Raw genomic sequence first — 20,485 nt, 5'->3', positions numbered from 1 at the left:
GGATTAGCTGAGCTTTGGCAGATCTGTGACAGCTTTGTGCTTTAACTAAGTACCAATTACGTCTGTCCCCCAGAAGGTTAGGTCTCAGTCCCACAATGCTTTCTTGTGTGAGTGAGAAGCATATCTAGCAACTTCGACTGATAGCCTACCTGATGTATAAAATATGTATAGAGTAAGAATTCCAGCATTCAGGAGCAACTAGGGGTGTAAATGGTTTTAGCTTGCATACAAGTAGAGCATACCATATTGGATAGATGCTTTTAGTTTCACTGAGGTTTGCTATGCAGGAAGTACCCATGTGTGGAGAGCATACCAGCGTAATCTGAATGTTCATCCAAAGCATGGTGTGTAAGCACAGAAATGGAATAACAAGCCTGAGTGTTTGCATTTCCCTGATGCGTTTGCCATGGGTCAGGACTACATATTTTCCTTTCGTTTGGTGGTGGGTTGATCTTGGCTCGATGCCAGGTGCCCACCAACCCGCTCTATCTTTCCCATGGTCAGCGGGACAGGAGGAGGGAGAAAATAAGATGGAAAAAACCTCATGGGTCAAGATAAAGGCAGTTTAATAAACCAAAAGCAAAGGCCATGCGTGGAAGCAAAGGAAAACAAAAGATTTATTCTTTACTTCCCATCAGCAGGCGATGTCCAGTCACTTCCTGGGAAGCAGGGCTTCAGTCCACATAGCGGTTGCTCCAGAAGACAAATGCTGGAAAAGAGAATTCCCCCTCTCCTCCTCATTTCTCTTAGCTTTTATTGCTCATATGGTATGGAATATTATTATGGTATAATGTCATATGGTATGGAATATCCCCTTGGTCAGTTTGGGTCAGCTGTCCTGGCTATGTTCCCTCTTGCCCACCCCCGGCCTACTGATGAGAGGGGAATGCTGGAGAGACAGCCTTGATGCTGTGCCAGCGCTGCTCAGCAGCAGCCAAAACACTGGTGTGTTATCAGCACCTTTCTAGCTACCAATACAAAGCACAGCACTATGAGGGCTGCTATGGGCAAAATTAACTCCATCTCAGCCAGACCCAATACATGTTTGCTACTGAACTCTACTGTAGCTCACAAAGTATTTTGACAGCATATTTTCATAGCTTGAGTTGACAGATTATGCCATGTTAAAAACAATAGATTGTTGGAGTTACAATCTGTAGTATGACTCAGTGGAGAATTATTCTTAGCCTGACACAGCCTCTCCCTGATAAATGAAGAACTATCTCATGTACCTGTCTTACATACTGCAGTATTCTTCTCTCCAAGTCAGACTAATATAATTTTTGAATGTATTTTAGTTTATTTTATTTTTTTTCTAGTATTCTGCTCATTCTTTGGTTGCACAGAAAAAATATGTGGATATAGTTTAACAATATAGTGCTTTTTTGTGCACTATCTTTTATTTTATTGTCTTGCAGACAACCAGTTGTCTGCAAAGTGGAAAACACCACTTTAAATCATTTGCTGTAGGTCTGCAAATTCCTTTGTGATTGCCTTTTATAGTCAGGTAATTTGTTGACTGAAGAAAGGATTGTTAATCTACAGCATGACTGAATGTGATATAAATGGAGAAAGGATTGTCCTGTCTCCTCTTCTTTCTTGTATTTATGCCTGCAATAGATTTCTTTTGCTTCTTTTGGAGAAAGTCATCTGCCTTGTACTAGCAGTTATTCCGGTGAGGAAGATGGTAATTGGTTGACTGGGTAGGTATGTCCGAGGCAGTTTTAGAGTCTGAGATCAGGCAGGAAAAGGAAAACATCTTGCCAAATTTGAAAAGAGTTCTTTTGGAAGAAACTGGTAGCTTTTGGCTTCTAGTGCTCATTTGGTTTTGTACTTTTAAAGTTCTGCTTTGAATTGACAAGAAAATCAGTCTTGCAGCCTAGCCCTTCCTGATATAATAAAATAACTCACTCTTTTCTTTTTTTTTTTTTTTAAGACAAGAGTGGAAACACTGTGCCTCCCGATTTGTAGTTAAACCTATCATCTCTGCAGTATTTGCAGGAGAGATACAGGATAGTCAAGCATTACCCTGTTTTTATGGGTGAAGCACTGTGATAGGACTTCAGATGACTATTTCACTCCTCAAATGCTGAAGGCAGATGTGACTCTGCATTAATTCTTGTGGACTGGGCAACATTTTGTGCTAAACTGTCCAGGGACAGATGAGCTGTCCTGGGAATTAGACTGGTTCCACTTGGTTCACGCCAGCCTCTCCTCGACAAACAATGCTTCCCTTGGCGCTTCAGATCCTCTTAGCTATGGGGTAGCTGAGCCAAAATAAAACCCTGATCATCCTCAAGGAGGGTGAATAGTGACTGTCCTCAGGATTCCTGCAGCCTTTCCCTGGCAGCCTTACAGCAACTGTATGAAGTATTTTGTGAATGAATTGACTGCGTCCAATAATCTCAGCCTCATACGTAGTGGGGGATTATTTTTTACATTTACAATACTACACTGCAATTAATGTGCCAAAAGATTTTGATGTAATTTATCTAGTTAAGCAAGTGCTTACTGAACTGGACTGTGTGTTATGGCAGAGTACAGTCAGTCTCAACAAGTGGCATGGAGCATGCTATGTGAAACAGCGAGAGGTTTGCACTTGCACAGGTGAACAACTGCTTTCCAGAATAGTTCAGAAAATACCAGAAAGCTCATCGTCTTTTCCTGCACTATCTTCACTTACCAGAGGGACCATTTCTTCATTGTTGTCATAGTGAGTTCAAATTGGTGATAGCTCATGACTACCAAAAGAAAAATTAAAATATTTTCAATAACTACTTCTCAAAGGGGAAAATTCCTGCACACCTAGGTATGAGACATTCCTTTAGGGAAAGCCTTAGGAAAGAAACAGTGATATAAAAAACTCATAAAAGGCCGTATCGTTAACAAAGAGAAAGAATTCAGTCCAACAAGTGGCATTCTGATCATTGCACAAGTGAGGCAGCCAAGCTGCCATACCCAGAAATAGGCTTCAAAGGATATTTTTCCCTGGAGCGTTATCAATGAAGCTCAGATCTTCAGAGGTGTAGAATTTCCACGTCCCCAAACCCCATCACACAGCCTGCCTGATGCTGCTGCCCTCTGAGATGCTGAGGGGCACAAAATCCAGCCCAGAGTCCAAAGCCAGGCAGTGAGGTTCTGTCTTTCAGACTCTGGTAATTCTTCCACTCTGAACTCTTGACTAGCAATCCTGTAAATTGACTACACTGCAGGGATGAAACCTGCTTTGTGAAACATATTCCTCTGTTTTGTTTAAAGTTGGATTTGTGCATAAGCAGCTATTTCCATAAATATGTGCCTCCTCGCCAAACTCGGTTCAATCCGTGCTCACTTCACTATCCTGCAGGAGCAGAGGAGCTTGACTTTTTTTCCCCTGTAGACTATGAGGACTCATAATTCATGAAGCTAAAACTTACATTCATCACATTATTTTTTTTTTTTTACAGATCAAGTTTACAACATGCCAAAAGTATATTTGAATATAGTTTAATGCATCAGTACTTAAACAATACCTTTTCCTGAAAATGTTCTGTTCACATCCATGCAGCTCAGATATGTCTGGAAATATGTTTCAAGTAGAGCTGATGGAAATTTCTTTTAAAAAACACGTCATGTACAAATCTCAGGATCTCCCTTGGCAGGGGTTCTATAGCCTCCTTAAAGTAATGCATTCCAGTACTTCATCCTTGTGGTTAGAAACTTTTCTTTATGTAATCTTTGCTGCAAATTAAAATGTTTACTTTGTATCCTGCCTCCACTGATCAAAGAGGAAAATTGATTTTGGATGGCTAAAAATTTGTTCTATGGTGTTGTGGTTTAACCTCAGCCAGCAGCTAAGCACCACCTAGCCACTTGCTCGCTCCTCCCCAGTGGAATGGGGGAGAGCATCGTCAGGGTAAAAGGGAGAAAACTCGTGGGTTGAGATAAAGACAATTTAATAGGTAAAGTAAAAGCTACATATGCAAGCAAAGCAAAACAAGGAATTGGTTCACTTCTTCCCATTGGCAGGCAGGTGTTCAGCCATCTTCAGGAAAGCAGGGCTCCATCACGTGTAACGGTTACTTGGGAAGACAAACACTATCACTCCAAACATAGCCCCCTTCCTCCTTCTTCCCCCAGCTTTTATTGCTGAGCGTGACATCACATGGATGGAATATCTCTTTGGTCAGTTGAGGTCAGCTGTCTGGGCTGTGCCCCCTCCCACCCTCTTGCCCACCGCAGCGACTCAGCAGGGCTCAGAGTGAAACACAGAGAAGGCGCTGACACTGCGCAAGCGCTGCTCAGCAATAGCTAAAACATTGGTGTGTTTTCAACACTGGTTTGGTCACAAGTTGAAAATACAGCACTGTGCAGGCTGCTAGGAAGAGGATTAATTCCACCCCAGTCAGACTCAGTACAAGGTCTTCCAAAACCCACCACCTTCTTCTAACCCTCTACTGAAACCATGTTTTCCAAAGCTGGGAAAAAGTGTTATTGCTGAGGTATGACCAACAGCAACCGCAGCAGCAGGGTTTACCCCCTGTTCCTTGTTTGTAACACTCATAACAAGGTTTGGTAGCAATTCTTAATCTTTGCAGAGTTATGATTATAATGAAATAGTCCCTGTTATTTAGAATTCTGTGACATAGAATAAATTCAAACTACAGTTCTAAATGAGGGGATTCATCTCTTTCAGTCCCAATAAATCTTTGTCAACAACTCAAAAGTTATTTGGAGATTTTTTCCTTGCAGCTGTATTATATTGTTAGTTCATACACAGTTTATGAATCTGGTCCTTTTCTGCAGTAGTGCTCTCTGGACAGTTGTATCTGTCCATCTGATTTCTCTTTCTGAATTATGGCACTTCTAACTTGTTTTGGATTTCCTCAGGTTGAATTTGGACCATATGTCAAAATTATTTTGAATTCTGGTGATGTCTTCCAGGGTGCTTATACTTCCCCTCAACTTGGTGTCATTTGCTATTTAGAAATGCACTTGCTATTCCATCAGTCAATTTGTTAATGAAAAATTTGAACAGAATGGAATGTACAGTGGGGTAAGCTTTGAGGTCCTGCCCTAAAAAAAATCCACTTTGATAGTGTAGACTATTTCTTCAAAGAGCTGTGCTTCACCTGATAGGTATCTTATGTGGAAACAGAGTCTAAAGACTTAATAAAGTCAAACTGTTTCATTGCTACTATTTCCTCTTTATTCACTAAATCAGTTACCCTGTCAGAACAGATTAGGCAAGTTTTACATGATGTGTTCTTGACAAACAAATGTTGGCTGTTTCTTATCATCTTCTTATCCTCTAGTGTTTGCAAATTGATTATTTTTAGGGTGATGGTGCGCGCAAGTGCAAAATTGCAAATTGACTAGAAATTTAAATAAAAATAAAGCTGACCAACCTTTTCATTTCCCAGAATGAATGAAGTACAGAAAGATGGGCATAAAAGATGAAAATTGTATTTGATTTTCAAACTTCTTTCATTTCAAAATTCAGGATGAGGACCTTAACACAGAGAAATTAAATTTCAAGCTATGATACTGAGATGAAACTTACTCATTTGCTTAAATCAAATAATATTTTTCTGTGTATACACATAAGAGATTAAAAGCTCCATGGAGCTGCATGCATCTAACAATTTTCCTGCAAAATCCAGCCTCCAATGCCATTGCTCGTGGGGAGAATGTGAAAATTTCAAAGATAGGAATAAGATGACTTCATTTTAGAAATCACTTTCGAATTCTTAAGTTCATCTATAAAATATATATGCTGTAAGCTTAAAACTCCACTAAATACTACAGTTCTCATTTTGTTTGTTTATTTGATCTATGATATCAGAATACAAAACCTCTCTGCAGAATAATTTTATAGAAAAAGTTAAATGTTTTTATTGGTATCTGCATTGCTATTTCCACTGCTGCTAAAAAACATGTTTGGTTTTCTCCCTAGATTATCTTTTAGATTATTTTTCCACATGAACCATTTTAATTATTCCAAATAACAAGTCAGAGTCAAAGCCACTGAAAACAGTGGTATCTTGTTGAAAATTATAATTTGTATGTTATATCAATTTTCAGTTGAAACTGATTGCCCTTTAAATTGTATAGCATGTACTTTGACTCATTCAGAATGGCAGTAATTAAAGACGGTCACAGTGGATTGGAAATAAAGTATTCAGTACTACTCGTTCTTGGCTTAGCAACTCAGGTTTCTATTCTCAGGTAAACATGAGATAGACATCCCAAGTACACAAACACCTTTTAAGATGCGACTGCAAGATGGGTCTACAAAGACCGGAGGAGAGGAGGCGGAAAGAGCTGGCCTAAAAGGTAGATGAGTAAAAGCATCATGCTGCCAGCATAATCCGTATCCACATTAAGCTCACTTTGCCTGAATAACAAGATGTAATTCTGCAGATAAACATTCCTTGTGTAGGCAAGGCCTTAATTAACAGGCTGAACTAAAGAATCTTGGTTTGAAAAGATGCTCAGGGAGGGGATGAACAGACGATTGTATATTCTCACCTTAAGAAGTTAACGCTCTTTGGCTTGTCCACTGCAAATGCAAAATAATACAAAGCAGTAGAGACCATCTCCGTGAGGTGGGACTTCATACCGTTTAACTGGTCTACTGCTCCTGCATGCTGACCTCCATTGATTTGCTGAATAAGGCAAAAAAGGTTTCAGTAACTGTAAACAAAGCCCTTTACATGGAAAAAACTTCACGTATATTGCAAGTAGTTAAATTGTTTAGATATGAAGTATCCATTTTTAACTTGCTACTGCAAATGTCCTATCAAAGATACTTCTGATGTGAAGTCTGCAGGAAACTAGCAGAACAGTGTGTGCATTGAAGATGGAATAATATGGACATTATTAACGTTTCTTCAGTAAACATCTCTAAAAACATTTTAAACCACTGGTTTTTCAGTGCAGATGACTTGTGTTATTACCGACACTTTTGTTCTTCCTTTCTCTTTTATTGTAGACTGTTTTAGCTCACATATTGTATCTTGCTCTACTTTAGACATAATCTCTGTGAAAGGGATCTTCTGTGTTAAAATATAGTGCCTGATAGCTTGGGATCCTTTGCCTGGGCCATGTGATGTTACTGGAATATTAATAACACTAGCACTTTTTCGCTGAGATACAGTTTTATAATTACTACATTTGCAGAAGGGAGACAGACTCATGGTCTCATGATCATAGATGTTCATTTTCCACAAAAAGTTAAGCTGTGAGAGGAACGGCACAGGCTATTTCTAGGCTATATCTATTCATAAAGGAGTCTGTTCCAAAACTAATTAACTGTTGTAACACGTGCCTCTCTCATTTTTGTTTTCCAAGAACATTTTTTTCAGGTGTAGTTGATGAGGAATGTGTTGATACATTTAAATAGAAGTCAGACTGCTCTGTCAGCCTGAATCTGAGAGACAGCACTAGGTGTACGCTGTTTTTCTAATAGGAAATCTCCTGTTCTCTATAAATAGACATGTTTCAGTTCTGATTGTTCTGTACTGAAATAACTGGCTAGATGTCTAATTACCCTAAATAGAAAACACGAATAATGGCAGGCATTCAAACCCTCCTGAAAAATTGTTCCTAGCAGTTAACTGTTCTACTTCATGGCCACTGGCTCAGAAACACACTACATCTGAAGGATCTTCTTCCTTTTCTTCTCTTCGGTACACTCGTATCGATCACTCTGCTCTGTCCTAAAGGCAAGTGATGCACAGCGCAGTGTATCCTTTGGAGTCAGGGATCAAATTCATCCCTGGCCAGGATGTGTAACAATAAACAAGGGAAGGAAATGAACTGCTTCTGAGAAACGGAGTTCCCTCCAGCTCCCTTTCAATTTGCACACAGCTAGGCATTGTGCTTTATATGTAATTATAATAATTATAATGATTTATTCGAAGGTGTTTACTAGTCAAAGGCATAACATCTTGCTTATCTGATAATTACATAGCTGGTGAGGTCATCGAGTAGGTTGTTAACACTGTCAATCTTTTGCGCCTAAATGAAGTATTTGCTTGTACGTTTTTTTAATGTTTCATTTATTTGCTATCCATGCCATTTTTATCTATCTGAAGGTTTTTGTTTCTTTCACAAAGGAGCACGTAGTGAATCTGTCTTGCCTAAATTTCACACGCCTTAATTATTTTGATACCATAATAGTGGTTCTCTTACTGTGAAATTGAAGGATTCTTTACAGTAACGGGTGCAGCATAACTGAAAATTCAACTTTTCAGATTTATCATACTGCTTATAAACATTAAAAAGCTGATAGTTACTTTCATAGTCTTGGACCCATTCTGCACAATCTGTTCATTACTGTACTTAACGTAAATTGAGTGTTAAATCTCCTTAAGCAAAATCTTCGCCCTGCTTGGCATTTGCAATTGTGATTGGAATGGGAAAAAATTACATTTTGGCAAGAGAACTCAGCCAAAATAAACATCTCTGTGGGCTGTCAGTGGGACCAAATTTAAGATATAATCTAATAAAATTAAGAAGGTATCACAAATGGATAGCACAAAATGAAATAAAATGTATGTAACCTTCCCAACCTTGGGAAAAAAAACAACCAACCAGTCACTGAAATAGCTGTCCTGCAGAGAGCTTGGCCTAGTGCTCTGCCCTGCCTTGGCTGCTGTACAGCTCTGCTGGCTGCCCTTTCTGTTTGGAAGTTCTTTATTTCTAATTGTCATCCTGTCACTGAAATAGTTTACCCTTTATTGAACATATTCATGGTGTCCTCAACAGATGCAGTGATTCTGTTAATCCTTTGAGAGATGCCATCATCTCTAACTAGTTCGGATTACGAAGGCTGTATACAGAAGAAAACAAATAACCACTTCAGGGAGCTGACCAAGCTCGTTATAAGCTACACTTGCATTTCTACAGCACTTCACACACTGCAGCATGGGCAAACTCCAAGACCTATTTGTATCTTCTAATCCATAATGGTGTTTTAATTGGTGCAATTTAGTTTTGCCTCTTTTTCAAGCAGCCATCTCTGACTCCGGTGTTGCTTGTTTCCTGATGATAGAAGCCCATGGCCTCACAGGTCAGCTGCATCTCAGAAAAGTAGCATCAGAGCTATCTTAGAAGCTAGTGACTTGCTCAGTGCAATGTAACTCCCGCTTGTAAGCCAGTTCTAGATGTTGCCAATCCGATATCTAATATTTAGGAAGCTGCTACACCAAAATTCAGGCTAGAAATTCCTGCTGTTTGCAATAGCATGATCAGTATTACTTCCTGTAAAATTTACATCCTAATAAAAGATCTCAGAAGATCACACTGTATATAGTGGATGTGTGTTATAAGTGCGCATGTGGAGTTCAGAAAAAAGAACAAATTAAAGCAGCATCATGTTATTGAACTTGTTAATTTCAAAAAGCTAAACAGGTCAGACACCAGGGGATGGGACATCAGTAGGCAGGTATAACAGGAGGTGCCAACTGTGAAATACCTAAATATAGTTCACAAGCTTGAATTGTGGTAGTGAATATGTCTTTTTTTCTTCTTCCACCTGTAGCTGTTCATGTACTTAGCGCTCCAACAGTTTGCTGTTCCTCAGGATTTGGCTCTAAGTATTTTTTTGTTCAAATAGGAATTGCATGATGTTTTCTTTCCCAATATGCTGCTTTTCTTTCCTGATAGGTGGTATAAGCCCTTGGGATCTTCTGATCTGCTTGTCTTCGAGAAACAATGATGGTACTGGATGCATCCAAACAGAAGACCTGCATCATCTAGAGTTATTCCAGAAGGTATGAGATTACTGTGTTATCCTTTGTGGGAATGAGAGGACAGGGCTAGCCCAAATTTTCGGTACTCACTCATAAAAAGAAAAGTATCTGATGCTTATTTTATACTGCAGCAGCACAGTTTACAGATATAAAAAAGTTTTTTCAAGTTTTCTATCTACTGAGGGATACCTGTCAGATACTAATATTTCATTCCTCTTTATATCACAGCCAGTCATCAAAAGCAATTTCTCATTTGGACATAGTATTTTATTTTGGAGGCAATTATTTCAGTGTAAATACTGAAAATTGTTACAACTGAGCATCAAGTTTTCCTTGTCTCTTCTTTAGCTTGAACTTCTGCATTCTTGGCCACCCTCAACCAGCATGTCAGGCAGCAAAAGCATCTACAGAAGTCAAGGGAAACTTAAACAATTTACACCATTGTAAACGAGAATTTAGACATGGGGAGAAACAACGAGCAAAAGCATGCAATATTTCAGAAAAATAGCATAAGGGTAACGTAAGTCATAGATTCATAGAATCAGAGAATCAAAGAATCATAGAATGGTTAGGGTTGGAAGGGACCTTAAAGATCACCTAGTCCCAACCCCCTGCCATGGGCAGGGACACTCTCCACTAGATCAAGTTGCTCAAAGCCTCATCCAGCCTGGCCTTAAAGACTTCCAGGGATGGGGCAGACACAACTTCTCTGGGCAACTTGTTCCAGTGCTTCACTACCCTCAGATGAAAGAATTTCTTCCTTATCTCTAATTAAAATCTCCCCTCTTTCAGTTTAAAGCCATTGTCCTTTGTCCTATCACTACATGCCCTTGTAAAATGTCCCTTTCCAACTTTCTTGTAGGCCCCCTTTAAGTACTGGAAGGCTGCTAGAATGTCTCCCCAGAGCCTTCTCTTCTCCAGGCTGAATAACTCCAACTCTCTTAACCTATCTTCATAGGAGAGGTGCTCCAGACCTCAGATCATCTTCACGGCCCTCCTCTGGACTCACTCTAACAGGTCCATGTCCTTCTTATGTTGTGGGCCTCAGAGCTGAATGCAGTACTCTGGGTGGGGTCTCATGAGAGCAGAGTAGAGGGGCAGAGTCACCTCCCTTGACCTGCTGGCTATGCTTCTTTGGATGTAGCCCAGGATATGGTTGTCTTTCTGGGCTGCCAGTGTACATTGCCGGCTCATGTTGAGCTTCTCATCAAAAGCACCCTCAAGTCCTTCTCCTCAGGGCTGCTCTCAGTCCATTCTGTGCCCAGCCTCTACTTGTGCTTGAGACTGATCCATGTGCAGGACCTTGCACTTAGCCTTGTTGAACTTCATGAGGTTTGCACAGGCCCACCTCTCCAGCCTGTCAAGGTCCCTCTGGATGTCGTCCCTTCCCTCCAGCATGTTGACCACACCACACAGCTTGGTGTCATCAGCAAACTTACTGTGGGTGCACTCAATCCCACTGTCCGTCGCTGACAAAGTTGTTAAACAGCTCTGGCACCAACACCGAACCTTGAGGAATACCACTCATCACTAGTTTCCACTTGACATCGACACTTGGCCATTGACCAAAACTCTTCGAGTGTGACCATCCAGCGAATTCCTTATCCACTGAGTGGTTCATTTGTCAAATCCATGTCTCTCCAATTTAGAGACAAGGATGTCATGTGGGACAGTATCAAATGCTTTGCACAAGTCTGGGTAGACGATGTCAGTTGTTCTTCCCTTATCCACCAACGCTGTAACCCTGTCATAGAAGGCTACCAAATTTGTCAGACACGATTTGCCCTTAGTAAAGCCATCTTGGCTGTCACCGATCACCTCCTTTTTTTCCATGTGCCTTAGCATGGTTTCCAGAAGGATCTGCTCCATGATTGTGCTGGGCACAGAGGTAAGACTGACTGGCTTGTAGTCCCCTGGGTCTTCCTAATTTAGCCGGAATAATTTAGGCTTCACATCTTATTTCACTACTGATTTTCATCTAATGTAATTGCTGCTTTGCAAACATAATTTTGACACCTTTTCAAACAGTGACAGTGCTCCTACAATTGATAATGTTTGAGCTAGACCAGTGTCCTCCTCCAAGGCCTTCATGGGAGTTCCTTGCTCTGGCACTGCAATCTGCTTACTCATAGTCGAAAGCATCAGTGGTGCCAGTATTTCTTGGTATTTTCAGGATTGTTGTTTTCTTTTTTTTTTCACTTGAGCGTGTTGTGAGCACAGTTTAGGTTACTTAGATGTGCAAATGTCTAAATAAGCACCTGACCTGTTGGTGAAAATATCTAAGTGACTTAAACTGAGAGCTTTGTTTGAAAAAACGTGACCAAACTATGAATGAAGCTTATATTTCAAGTACAATGGCACAGACAATAATAGCAAGACCTAAAAGTATAAACTCTGACCTGAGGGACTGGGAGAAATAGAGCTGCTTTTAGAAGGTATTTAGTTCAGGTTTGAAGACCATCAGAACGCAAAAAATCTCTATTGTGTCCACAGAAGTCAGAGCTAAGAGTGTGTACACTGGGACAGGATGCCTTATCTAGGTGTAGCCAATGAAATTTTTATAGCAGTTCCAGTTTACTAGAAGTGTACATGCTTTGGATTCAGGTTTCAGATCATAAACCACCCCAGGCTTCTGCAAACTGCTTTTTGCTCATTTTATCCATATTATCATATCTGAGCCTTTGATACTGTGCAACATATTAATCTTTACAGCACTCTGCAATGTCCAGAAGTTTCACACATGAATAACTGAGACATAAGGTGATCAAAGGATTTGTCCAAGTTCCCTCAGGAAGTCTGCAGCACAGCAGGGACTTAAACCAGATGGCCCATATCTCCGGATAACTTTAAATATTGGACTAACATTACTCGCTGCTGGCATGTCCAGTGCAACACCGTTCTTTGTTGCAAAACCTGGATGCGGTTTAGCTACACTAGCTTACCACTGTTCCCAAGCACAGCAATTCAAGAGGCACAGGCTATTTCCATGCAGGCAGAGACAGGGATTGATAACTGGCAGAGATCAGAGAAGCTGCAGAAACTGAAAAAGAGGCAGGGCCAGGGAAGGGGTGAAAACTCAGCAGCAGGAGGAGAGCTAGAAGTCTAAAATTTTGTTTTATGATGGGCTGGAGGAAGACCCTGTACTTTAACTTCGTTATCTCACATTGCAGGAATGGCAAAGTTGCAATTCCCTTCTGACACTGACAGGAGCTTTGTACATGAGGTGTCTCTGATAAATTAAACACAAACTCACTGAAGGCTCCAGGAAAAAGAAGACTTTTCTGAATGAAGTCATTAAAGCTTCTCTTTTTACATACAGGTAAACCTACTTCCAGAAATCCAGCATTTCCTTTGCAGAAAAGAGGGATTATGTCAGATAACAAAAGCCTTTTCAGGTAACCTAATTTCTTCAAATCAACATTTGTGATGATGTTCTTAATAGTTGTCACAGGAAGTCTCTGAAATGAGACTGTCAGGTTTACAGTTCCATTTTAGTTTTAGTCATGAATACAGAGGGGGAAAAAATGGAAAAGAACAATAATCCATTTCAGACACCACTTAAATACAAATTACAGTTATGCAGTATCTTTTCAGGAAAAGATATCGTGTTGTTTAGCCATTGCATATTGCAGAAATAATTTGGCTATAAGTGTCTTATTTTTGGACTGTTTTGTGTTAATATAGTATACTAGTGTTTACACTTCAAAGCCCTGGGTTCGGTGTAATATGTTTGTTCAGCTTTACAAAAATGTTGTGGCATGGAGAAGGAGTAGGAGTCGGAGTTTGGTTCCCATCCAGACATAGTTTACTGATAAAAAGCCTTGTGTATTACGATGATCAGCCAGAAAAGTTTAAAGGTTATGGGCCAGTTGCCAGAGAATTCTAATTTACTATGGGTGAAACTCAGCTTTGAATAGAAACTAGAAAAAAATGTTGTACACCATATTGGTGTATATATTAGGTATCTTAAACTACAGAGGGATCCATTCTGATCTCAGTTACACCACTAAATATCCAGCATCAATTTATGTTCTATCTTCACTATATAAACTTTGCTTATAAGAAATCCTGTCTTTTTTTTTTTTTTTTTTGTAATCCAGTAACAACCAACCCCACATTTATTCCATTAGTGTTTAACCTTGTTTGCAGTCAAATTTACAAAATTGATTGGTCTTTTCCTGCTGTATCCAGCATTGGTGCAGCCTCACCTGGAGCAGTGTCTGCAGTTCTGGGACCTACAGTTTAAGAAGGACGTGAAAGTCCTTGAATGCATCCAGAGGAGGGCAACAAAGCTGGTGGAAGGGCTGGAAGAAATGTCCTAGGAGGAGTAACTAAGGCCTTTTGGCTTGTTTAGTTTGGAGAAAAGGAGGCTGAGGGATGGCCTCATTGCTCTCTACAGCTTCCTGAGGAGAAGTGGAGAGGGAGGTGCTGAGCTCTTCTCCCTGGTATCCAGTGACAGGACAAGTGGGAATGGTTCAAAGCTGCACCAGGGGAGATTCAGACTGGATGTTAGGAAGCATTTCTTTTCTGAGAGGGTGGTCAAACACTGGAACAGGCTTCCTGGAAAGGTGGTAGATGTCCCAAGCCTGTCAGTGTTTAGGAGGCATTTGGACAATGTCCTTAACAACATGTTTTAACTTTTGGTCAGCCCTAAATTGGTCAGGCAGTTGGACTAGATAATCATTGTAGGTCGTCTCCAATTCAAATATTCTATTCTTTTAATTTTTCCTCTCCCCTCCCCTCCCCTTCTCTCCTCTCCTCTCCTCTCCTCTCTTCTCTTTTCATCTTATACACATATGCTATATTTAGCACATAAGGAAAAGATTACATCTGATTTAACCATTTAGAAGTCAGGTATCTTTTGCACCAGTGTTCTAGTCTTCCCCTTAAGTCTGTGGAGAAAGAAGGGAACCTTCAAACACTACTTCATTTTAGCCTAAACTATGTATTTAAAATAGATGTGTTGAATTACCCTCTACAGGTACTTCAGGTACAATTACCTCTCACCACAGACTGTAAACAGAGCCTAGACAAGTAGCTTAGATTAAATACCTGACACTTGGATACTTGACTGAAGTTGAAATTAAGTAGTTCCTAACCTAAGCACACCATATTTTCCCTTTTGATTTTTGTAATGTTTCCTTTAAAGCTCAATCAATATATAAAACCTATGTGAAGTGTTTCCCTTAAAGAACTGCATGTTGAGGATCAGTTTAAATTGATATAATTAAAGTTTAAATGATCAAAACTGATCATAAGGAACATGCAGTATAAGGAACATCTATCCAGGTCTCATGCGAGTCCTTTATTCTGTTTTGGCTGAGTTTTAGGTATGTCTTCAGTGATGCCTAGTGCCTTGGTTCCCTTGGACTGGAAAGTGAATTAGAAAGTATTCTGACATAGTACCAGTTTCAGACAAACCTGAGCAGATTTCTAAAAATTTCAAGAATTACAGGAACGAGTAGCTCCTACTCATGTTGAAACAGACTGCTTTTAGAAAACATTGGTTTTCTTGATACTTGGAGAAAGGCCAATTGCAGTAGTTTTATTATTTTGCTACCGCAAAACCGCAAACACAAGAGGCACTCACCACACACAGAGCTTTCCCCTTAAAATACGCACGTTTTCACCAAGGTCCATAAACTGTGGTACAAGCCACTTTGTGTATACAGTCTGTTAAACTGTCCGGTGTTTTCTCCTCTTTAGAAAAGGGCCATTTGTAAACATCTTACTACATACTTACATTATTATTTCTTCCCTGGCAAAGAGAAGAGCCCTTCTGATTGGTGCTGAAATCCTATTGAAATCAAGGCAGTATGTGTGCCCAGCAGCATGGCTTGGAGAATCCTACCCACCCAGGAACAGAGGATTATTCTAGCAGTCTGCTGAAGCACTGTCAGAGAGAAAAAGGCCTGCCCCTCACCTTTGGGTTACCAGTAAAAAAGATTTTGAACCATAATCAGCTGCAGTGTTTTAAATTTAAAAAAAAAAATCTTCTAAATCTAGGTATCTCTGCCATCAGCATGTGACCTTGGGGCTGAGGGAGCTGTTTCAACACCAGGGTCTCATGCCACTTGAGACACCCTGGGGAACCCAGGTCGCCCAGTAGGATGGGCAGATTTGGCACAGAACCTACGTCTTTGTGGTCCAGCAGCTGGAGGCTCAGAGGGATATCCTATGGTGTCCTAGGTGGCAACAGATGTCTATGTGTGGACACCTGAATTTAACACTCAGTATATAAGCTCCCAAAATTAACTGAAGTACAGTTTAGAGTAAGCAAGCCCAAAAGAACATTTAGGTCCAGCATAATTTAGGGTTACCTGAACTGCTTTACACTGACTGTGCAGGCTACACTGATGTCCACTGACTGGAATGGGAACTTAGACTCTGGCACACAGGGAGTCCTCTTTGTATAGACCAGACCTCAAGTGTCTTCATCTAGAGATGAATCTCGTTCAGTATCACCGGATATGTGAAATCTAATTTACTGTGAGTGAAATTCACCCATAGAAGGCGAAATTAGAATCAGAAGGGTAAATCATTTGGTTTGAGGTTTAGAGGACAAAAAGGCCTAAGTTAAAGCAAACTTCTACCCAGAGCCAAGATTTCAGATCCTCTCCTCCCCTTCCATTCATATGGTAAAGCCAGCTCTTTCCACTTCTTTCTTCTGCTTGCATCCTCTGACAGACCTTTCTTCCCAACAACAGCAAAGCTGACAATTATTAGGATTTGTTTGATCCTCAATTTTAAAATTATTCAGGGAAAGAATGGTTTTCATCAGTATTTCCTCCACAGAAGAGGTTGTTTCCTTTCAAATCAGTCATGTACTTTCACTCTTGTGTGTTTGAGTCAACAGAGCTTCTCTGCAATTCCTGTTGAAGAGGATCGGTTGGTTTGTTATTACTGTGTTTGTCATTTAGTCAGCCCCCCAAGGAGCCAAGCAATTTCCTGTAAAAGTGAAAACACAAAGTTGCTGCTCTAAGAATTATGTGATCTAATTAAAGACACACTAAGTCGTAGAAAGAAATATCAGGCAGTAGGCTGAGAGGATGGGATTACTGGATTTACTGTGGGTACAACAGTGTTGATATTGATCAGCAGTGGGTACGAGGGTAAAGGTTATTTTTTAAAGAAATGCTATTATATTTGTTGTTGTGCAACTCTTAAGCTGCTAGGTTCTGTATTTAAGAGAGCATGCACCTTCTCATAACCCTGTTGTTTCAATATGGGAAAGAAAATGAGTTGTAGAAAATATCAGGTCAGTGCTTGTTTCTTTGCTTTGTCTCTTCGATGGAAAAATCTTTTTGTCACTCTGAAAATTCAGATTGGTTCTACCTGTGTGGGGGGAAAAAATTGTGTACACATCAGCGATGACTCCTTTTTAGGAGACAGGAGAGAAGCTGGGAAGAGAAAACAAGTCAGAAAAGTCAGGAGGAAGAATTTAGAGGAGCAAAAAAAAGGCAAAAAGTATGTGATGTGTGTGGATAAATTGGGTTGAGAAGAAAAGGAAAGAGATGAAAGCAGTTGCTGAAGGATGGGCCCATGTGGCAGTGGGTTTGTGATGAGGCATAAGAGTGGAAATGATTCTTAAAATTCAACATGGAAGACACTGATAAATGCTTGCTGCTCATTCTGAGATTGGTTTCACTCCTGCTTTTGCAGGACATTTGGCCCAGTTTTTAATCTGGTGCCTGAAGTCTGCTTGCTATATGGAACTTGGGCCATGAAGGAGTTCTGGCACGGCTATTGAGTGACCAAGGAAGGCTCCTGGCATTTATTGCTCAGATCAGCAAAAGCTGCAGCTGTTGCAGGGATCTGTGAATGAAATCTTCCTACAAACAACCCAAAACTAGAAGTTCTCTGATGTTGGAGAATGACTGGCAAAGACATGTTAGGTGCTCACACTGAGTGTCTCACCACAAGTGGGCTGAGAGCTGGGCTTGGCTGCCTCCTGGAACTTCTCCCTGCTGCGAGATGGAGAGGACTAAGGCTGACAACGTGAGCAGAATTGTCCAGCCTCAGTTTAGGGCGCAGGAAAGGCATCCTAATGTATGCAAAACAAATACTATCTTTAACAGGTTTTTCTTGATAAAGTAGTGGGAATGTTTATAGTGTTGCCTTCCTGATTTTCCTAATCCCTAAACAATCCAGTCTGTCTTTCCACATGAGCGTTTGTCTTGCTCCGTCACTTCCAAGGCCTAGCTTGTGCCACACAGCTGTTTTCTCTACCCATCCAGATCAGCAATTATTTTAAAGTAATACTTTTGCTGTGTGCTTCCCTTCTGCAATTCTTTTTAATAGTGTCTCTAGTGAAGAGACTTATGAGCATCTACCAGCCTTGCATGTTCACTTGGCCAACTGCGGGGCTGGCCAACGGTGCTAATGACACAGAAGGTCTTGGGATAGGCATGATCCTAATGAAATTGAGTGGGAGGGAGAGCCAAGATAGTTCAGCTGTGTGTCTGTGCTCTCACTATGTGATATGTTTACTGTCTGATACCGACCTTGCTCCAGCTTTCCTTTCCTCCCACCTAGCAAATCTGCCCTGCCTGTCCCCAGTGTAATTCCCTGGGTCACTCTGGAGTCAGTGGGAAGGGTGATGAGGGGACAGGAGGAAGCAAAGCCTGATGTAAGAGAGAAATTATAGATTAAATTTGTTTTCTGTTGTAGTAATTCAACATCTCTGTGGCAGGAACATGATTTTTGTAGGGGGGATGCACTTCTTTTGCCAGCTGGCCCTTATAAACATCTGCACACCAGTTGTGATGAGTTTCGTGCCTATTACCTTTCTGCTACTGAAGTTGCCAAGAGCCTCAAGAATGGCCAGTAAAATCAGCATCTAATTCTTTTGAGTTTGATTATAAACTACCTGGAGAGGGATTTTCTTTGTTTTACAACAGGGTCAGATTTCACCTAGGACAAAAACATACTTCTGTAATAACAACAAATATGAAAGGAAATAAAGCACCTAAATGAATTTAATTACTTGGCTTATACTATTCTATATTCTACCTTGTTACTAGTATAGAATTGTAGCTGTGGCTCTAATCATGTAACAGTCAGCCAGCATTTTGACTAAGTTGCTTTTTCCAGAGCTGTATAGCTTATCTGTAAATTTAAATCCTGGTATGAAGGGTACACACAAAAGAAGCAACCCTTTTGGAAAATACTGGAAAAAAAAAAACCACCTCTCTCTTAACTGTGAAGATGCTTTAGGAATGAAGAAGCAACATTGTAATTAATAAATACTGTTTTCCATGCATCTGCCAAAACAGAGAAGCAAAAAACATAGTAAATGATTAATCTAAACTGAAGCTGTATTTGCTGATGTTTTTAAAGGGGAAAATAATCAACACATACATTTCAAAATGATGTACTGTCATCATTTTGTCTTTATAACTCTGAAACATCACAGGTGCTTTTTAGCATGATCTCAGTGCATTCCAACCCACAGTTTAAATTTGTTTCTTTTTATATCTGCTTTACTACAAACTCTTTTCCTATACTAAACATAGTCAGTTTGAATTTCCAGAAATGACTGATAATTTGAAGTCTCTCCATTCTCAATATTCAAGGTGGGTTGCTTTGAGGCTAACTGTATTACAGAGGGAGGGATCACTGCAGTGTTTGAAAATGAAAACCTTTTAAGGACAACTAGATCAATAGTCAGTAGTGGGTGGGATATTGAACTTGCAGCAATGAGCACATTGCAAATGAAGCTTATAACACATGTCAAAACCATCACAGGAGTGTTAAGCATCAAGCAAGAAATCGTATCCCTGTGAAATCAATGGAAATTTTGGCTGGACTTCACTGGGGGCCAGGATTGCCCCTAGTCTTCCTAGCTTCCTTCAAATACTCTGCATCTGCTTTGAGTTTCACAGCCACCCTTTTCTAAATGCATAGGGTATAAAACTGAGTGTTAAAGGTTCTCTGTCTTTCTTTAGCAACCTCAAGGCATAATGTGTAAGCCATAGGAGAGTACTAATCTTTGTTTCAGAATCTTTTCATCTCATAGGTCAAATGGATAACAGGAGGCAATTAAATGGAATAGGTCTGCTTTCTGTGACAAGCCTGCAATGACCTCAAGGCATGTAGTGGCAGTAGTTCAACTGAAATCATCCATCCTCCAAAATCAACACTGAAAAATGAAAAAAATGCACTTTTAATCCTCATTACTTTCATGGTGATGCAGCTCAGAGCAGGTTGCTATACATGACTGAGCAAAAGGTACTGGATTGGCTTTATTTTTACCAAAATTGCCCAGTCCTGGAGGTGCTGGGAAGTCTGCCTAAGGCTCTATGAAAGCTTTTTAAGCATCTCCTGATGTGAAGCGATCTTTGCAGCTGTTTAACACACCTTTCCAACTTACAAAGACTGGCAAATTGCCCAGTTGTAAATACCAGAAGAGGACCAGGTTGTAGCAATGCAGCTTGCCCAGGCTGTATCAGAAATAAGCTCTTTGTGCTTCAGCATCCCACACCAGTCAGGCAGATGGATGACCCCAGCACAGGATGCAATTCTGTTCTTCAACAGAAGAATTCAAGTTCTTCCAACTCACTGAGATGCTCTACCAGAGAGCAAGCCTGCAAGGAAGGCAGAGAGGACCTGTTATCAGTCCTTCATGAATATTGTGCTACAGAAACTGCTGAGAAACTATGGGAGGTGACTATCAGTCTCTTTTTTTCCTGTGTGAGAGAATTCAGGCTCTTGCTAGAGATGGACTACCACCATGAAAATCTAGGAAG

General features: G+C 40.4%; 1 protein-coding gene across 1 annotated transcript in view; it reads left to right on the top strand.

Annotated features, from left to right (window-relative positions):
- The window catches only part of CPED1 (cadherin like and PC-esterase domain containing 1), a 161,292-nt gene that overhangs the window by 33,228 nt on the left and 107,579 nt on the right, over positions 1 to 20,485 (top strand). The window contains exons 4-5 of the mRNA XM_086610494.1: positions 9,652 to 9,758; positions 13,057 to 13,132. Coding sequence (XP_086466620.1) covers positions 9,652 to 9,758; positions 13,057 to 13,132 — 183 coding nt within the window. The remainder of the gene's footprint in view (positions 1 to 9,651; positions 9,759 to 13,056; positions 13,133 to 20,485) is intronic.

The sequence above is a fragment of the Tauraco erythrolophus genome, chromosome 4, assembly GCF_009769465.1.
Source record: "Tauraco erythrolophus isolate bTauEry1 chromosome 4, bTauEry1.pri, whole genome shotgun sequence".
In the NCBI taxonomy this organism is placed as follows: Eukaryota; Metazoa; Chordata; class Aves; order Musophagiformes; family Musophagidae; genus Tauraco; species Tauraco erythrolophus.
This window is presented reverse-complemented; position numbering and strand designations above follow the sequence as displayed.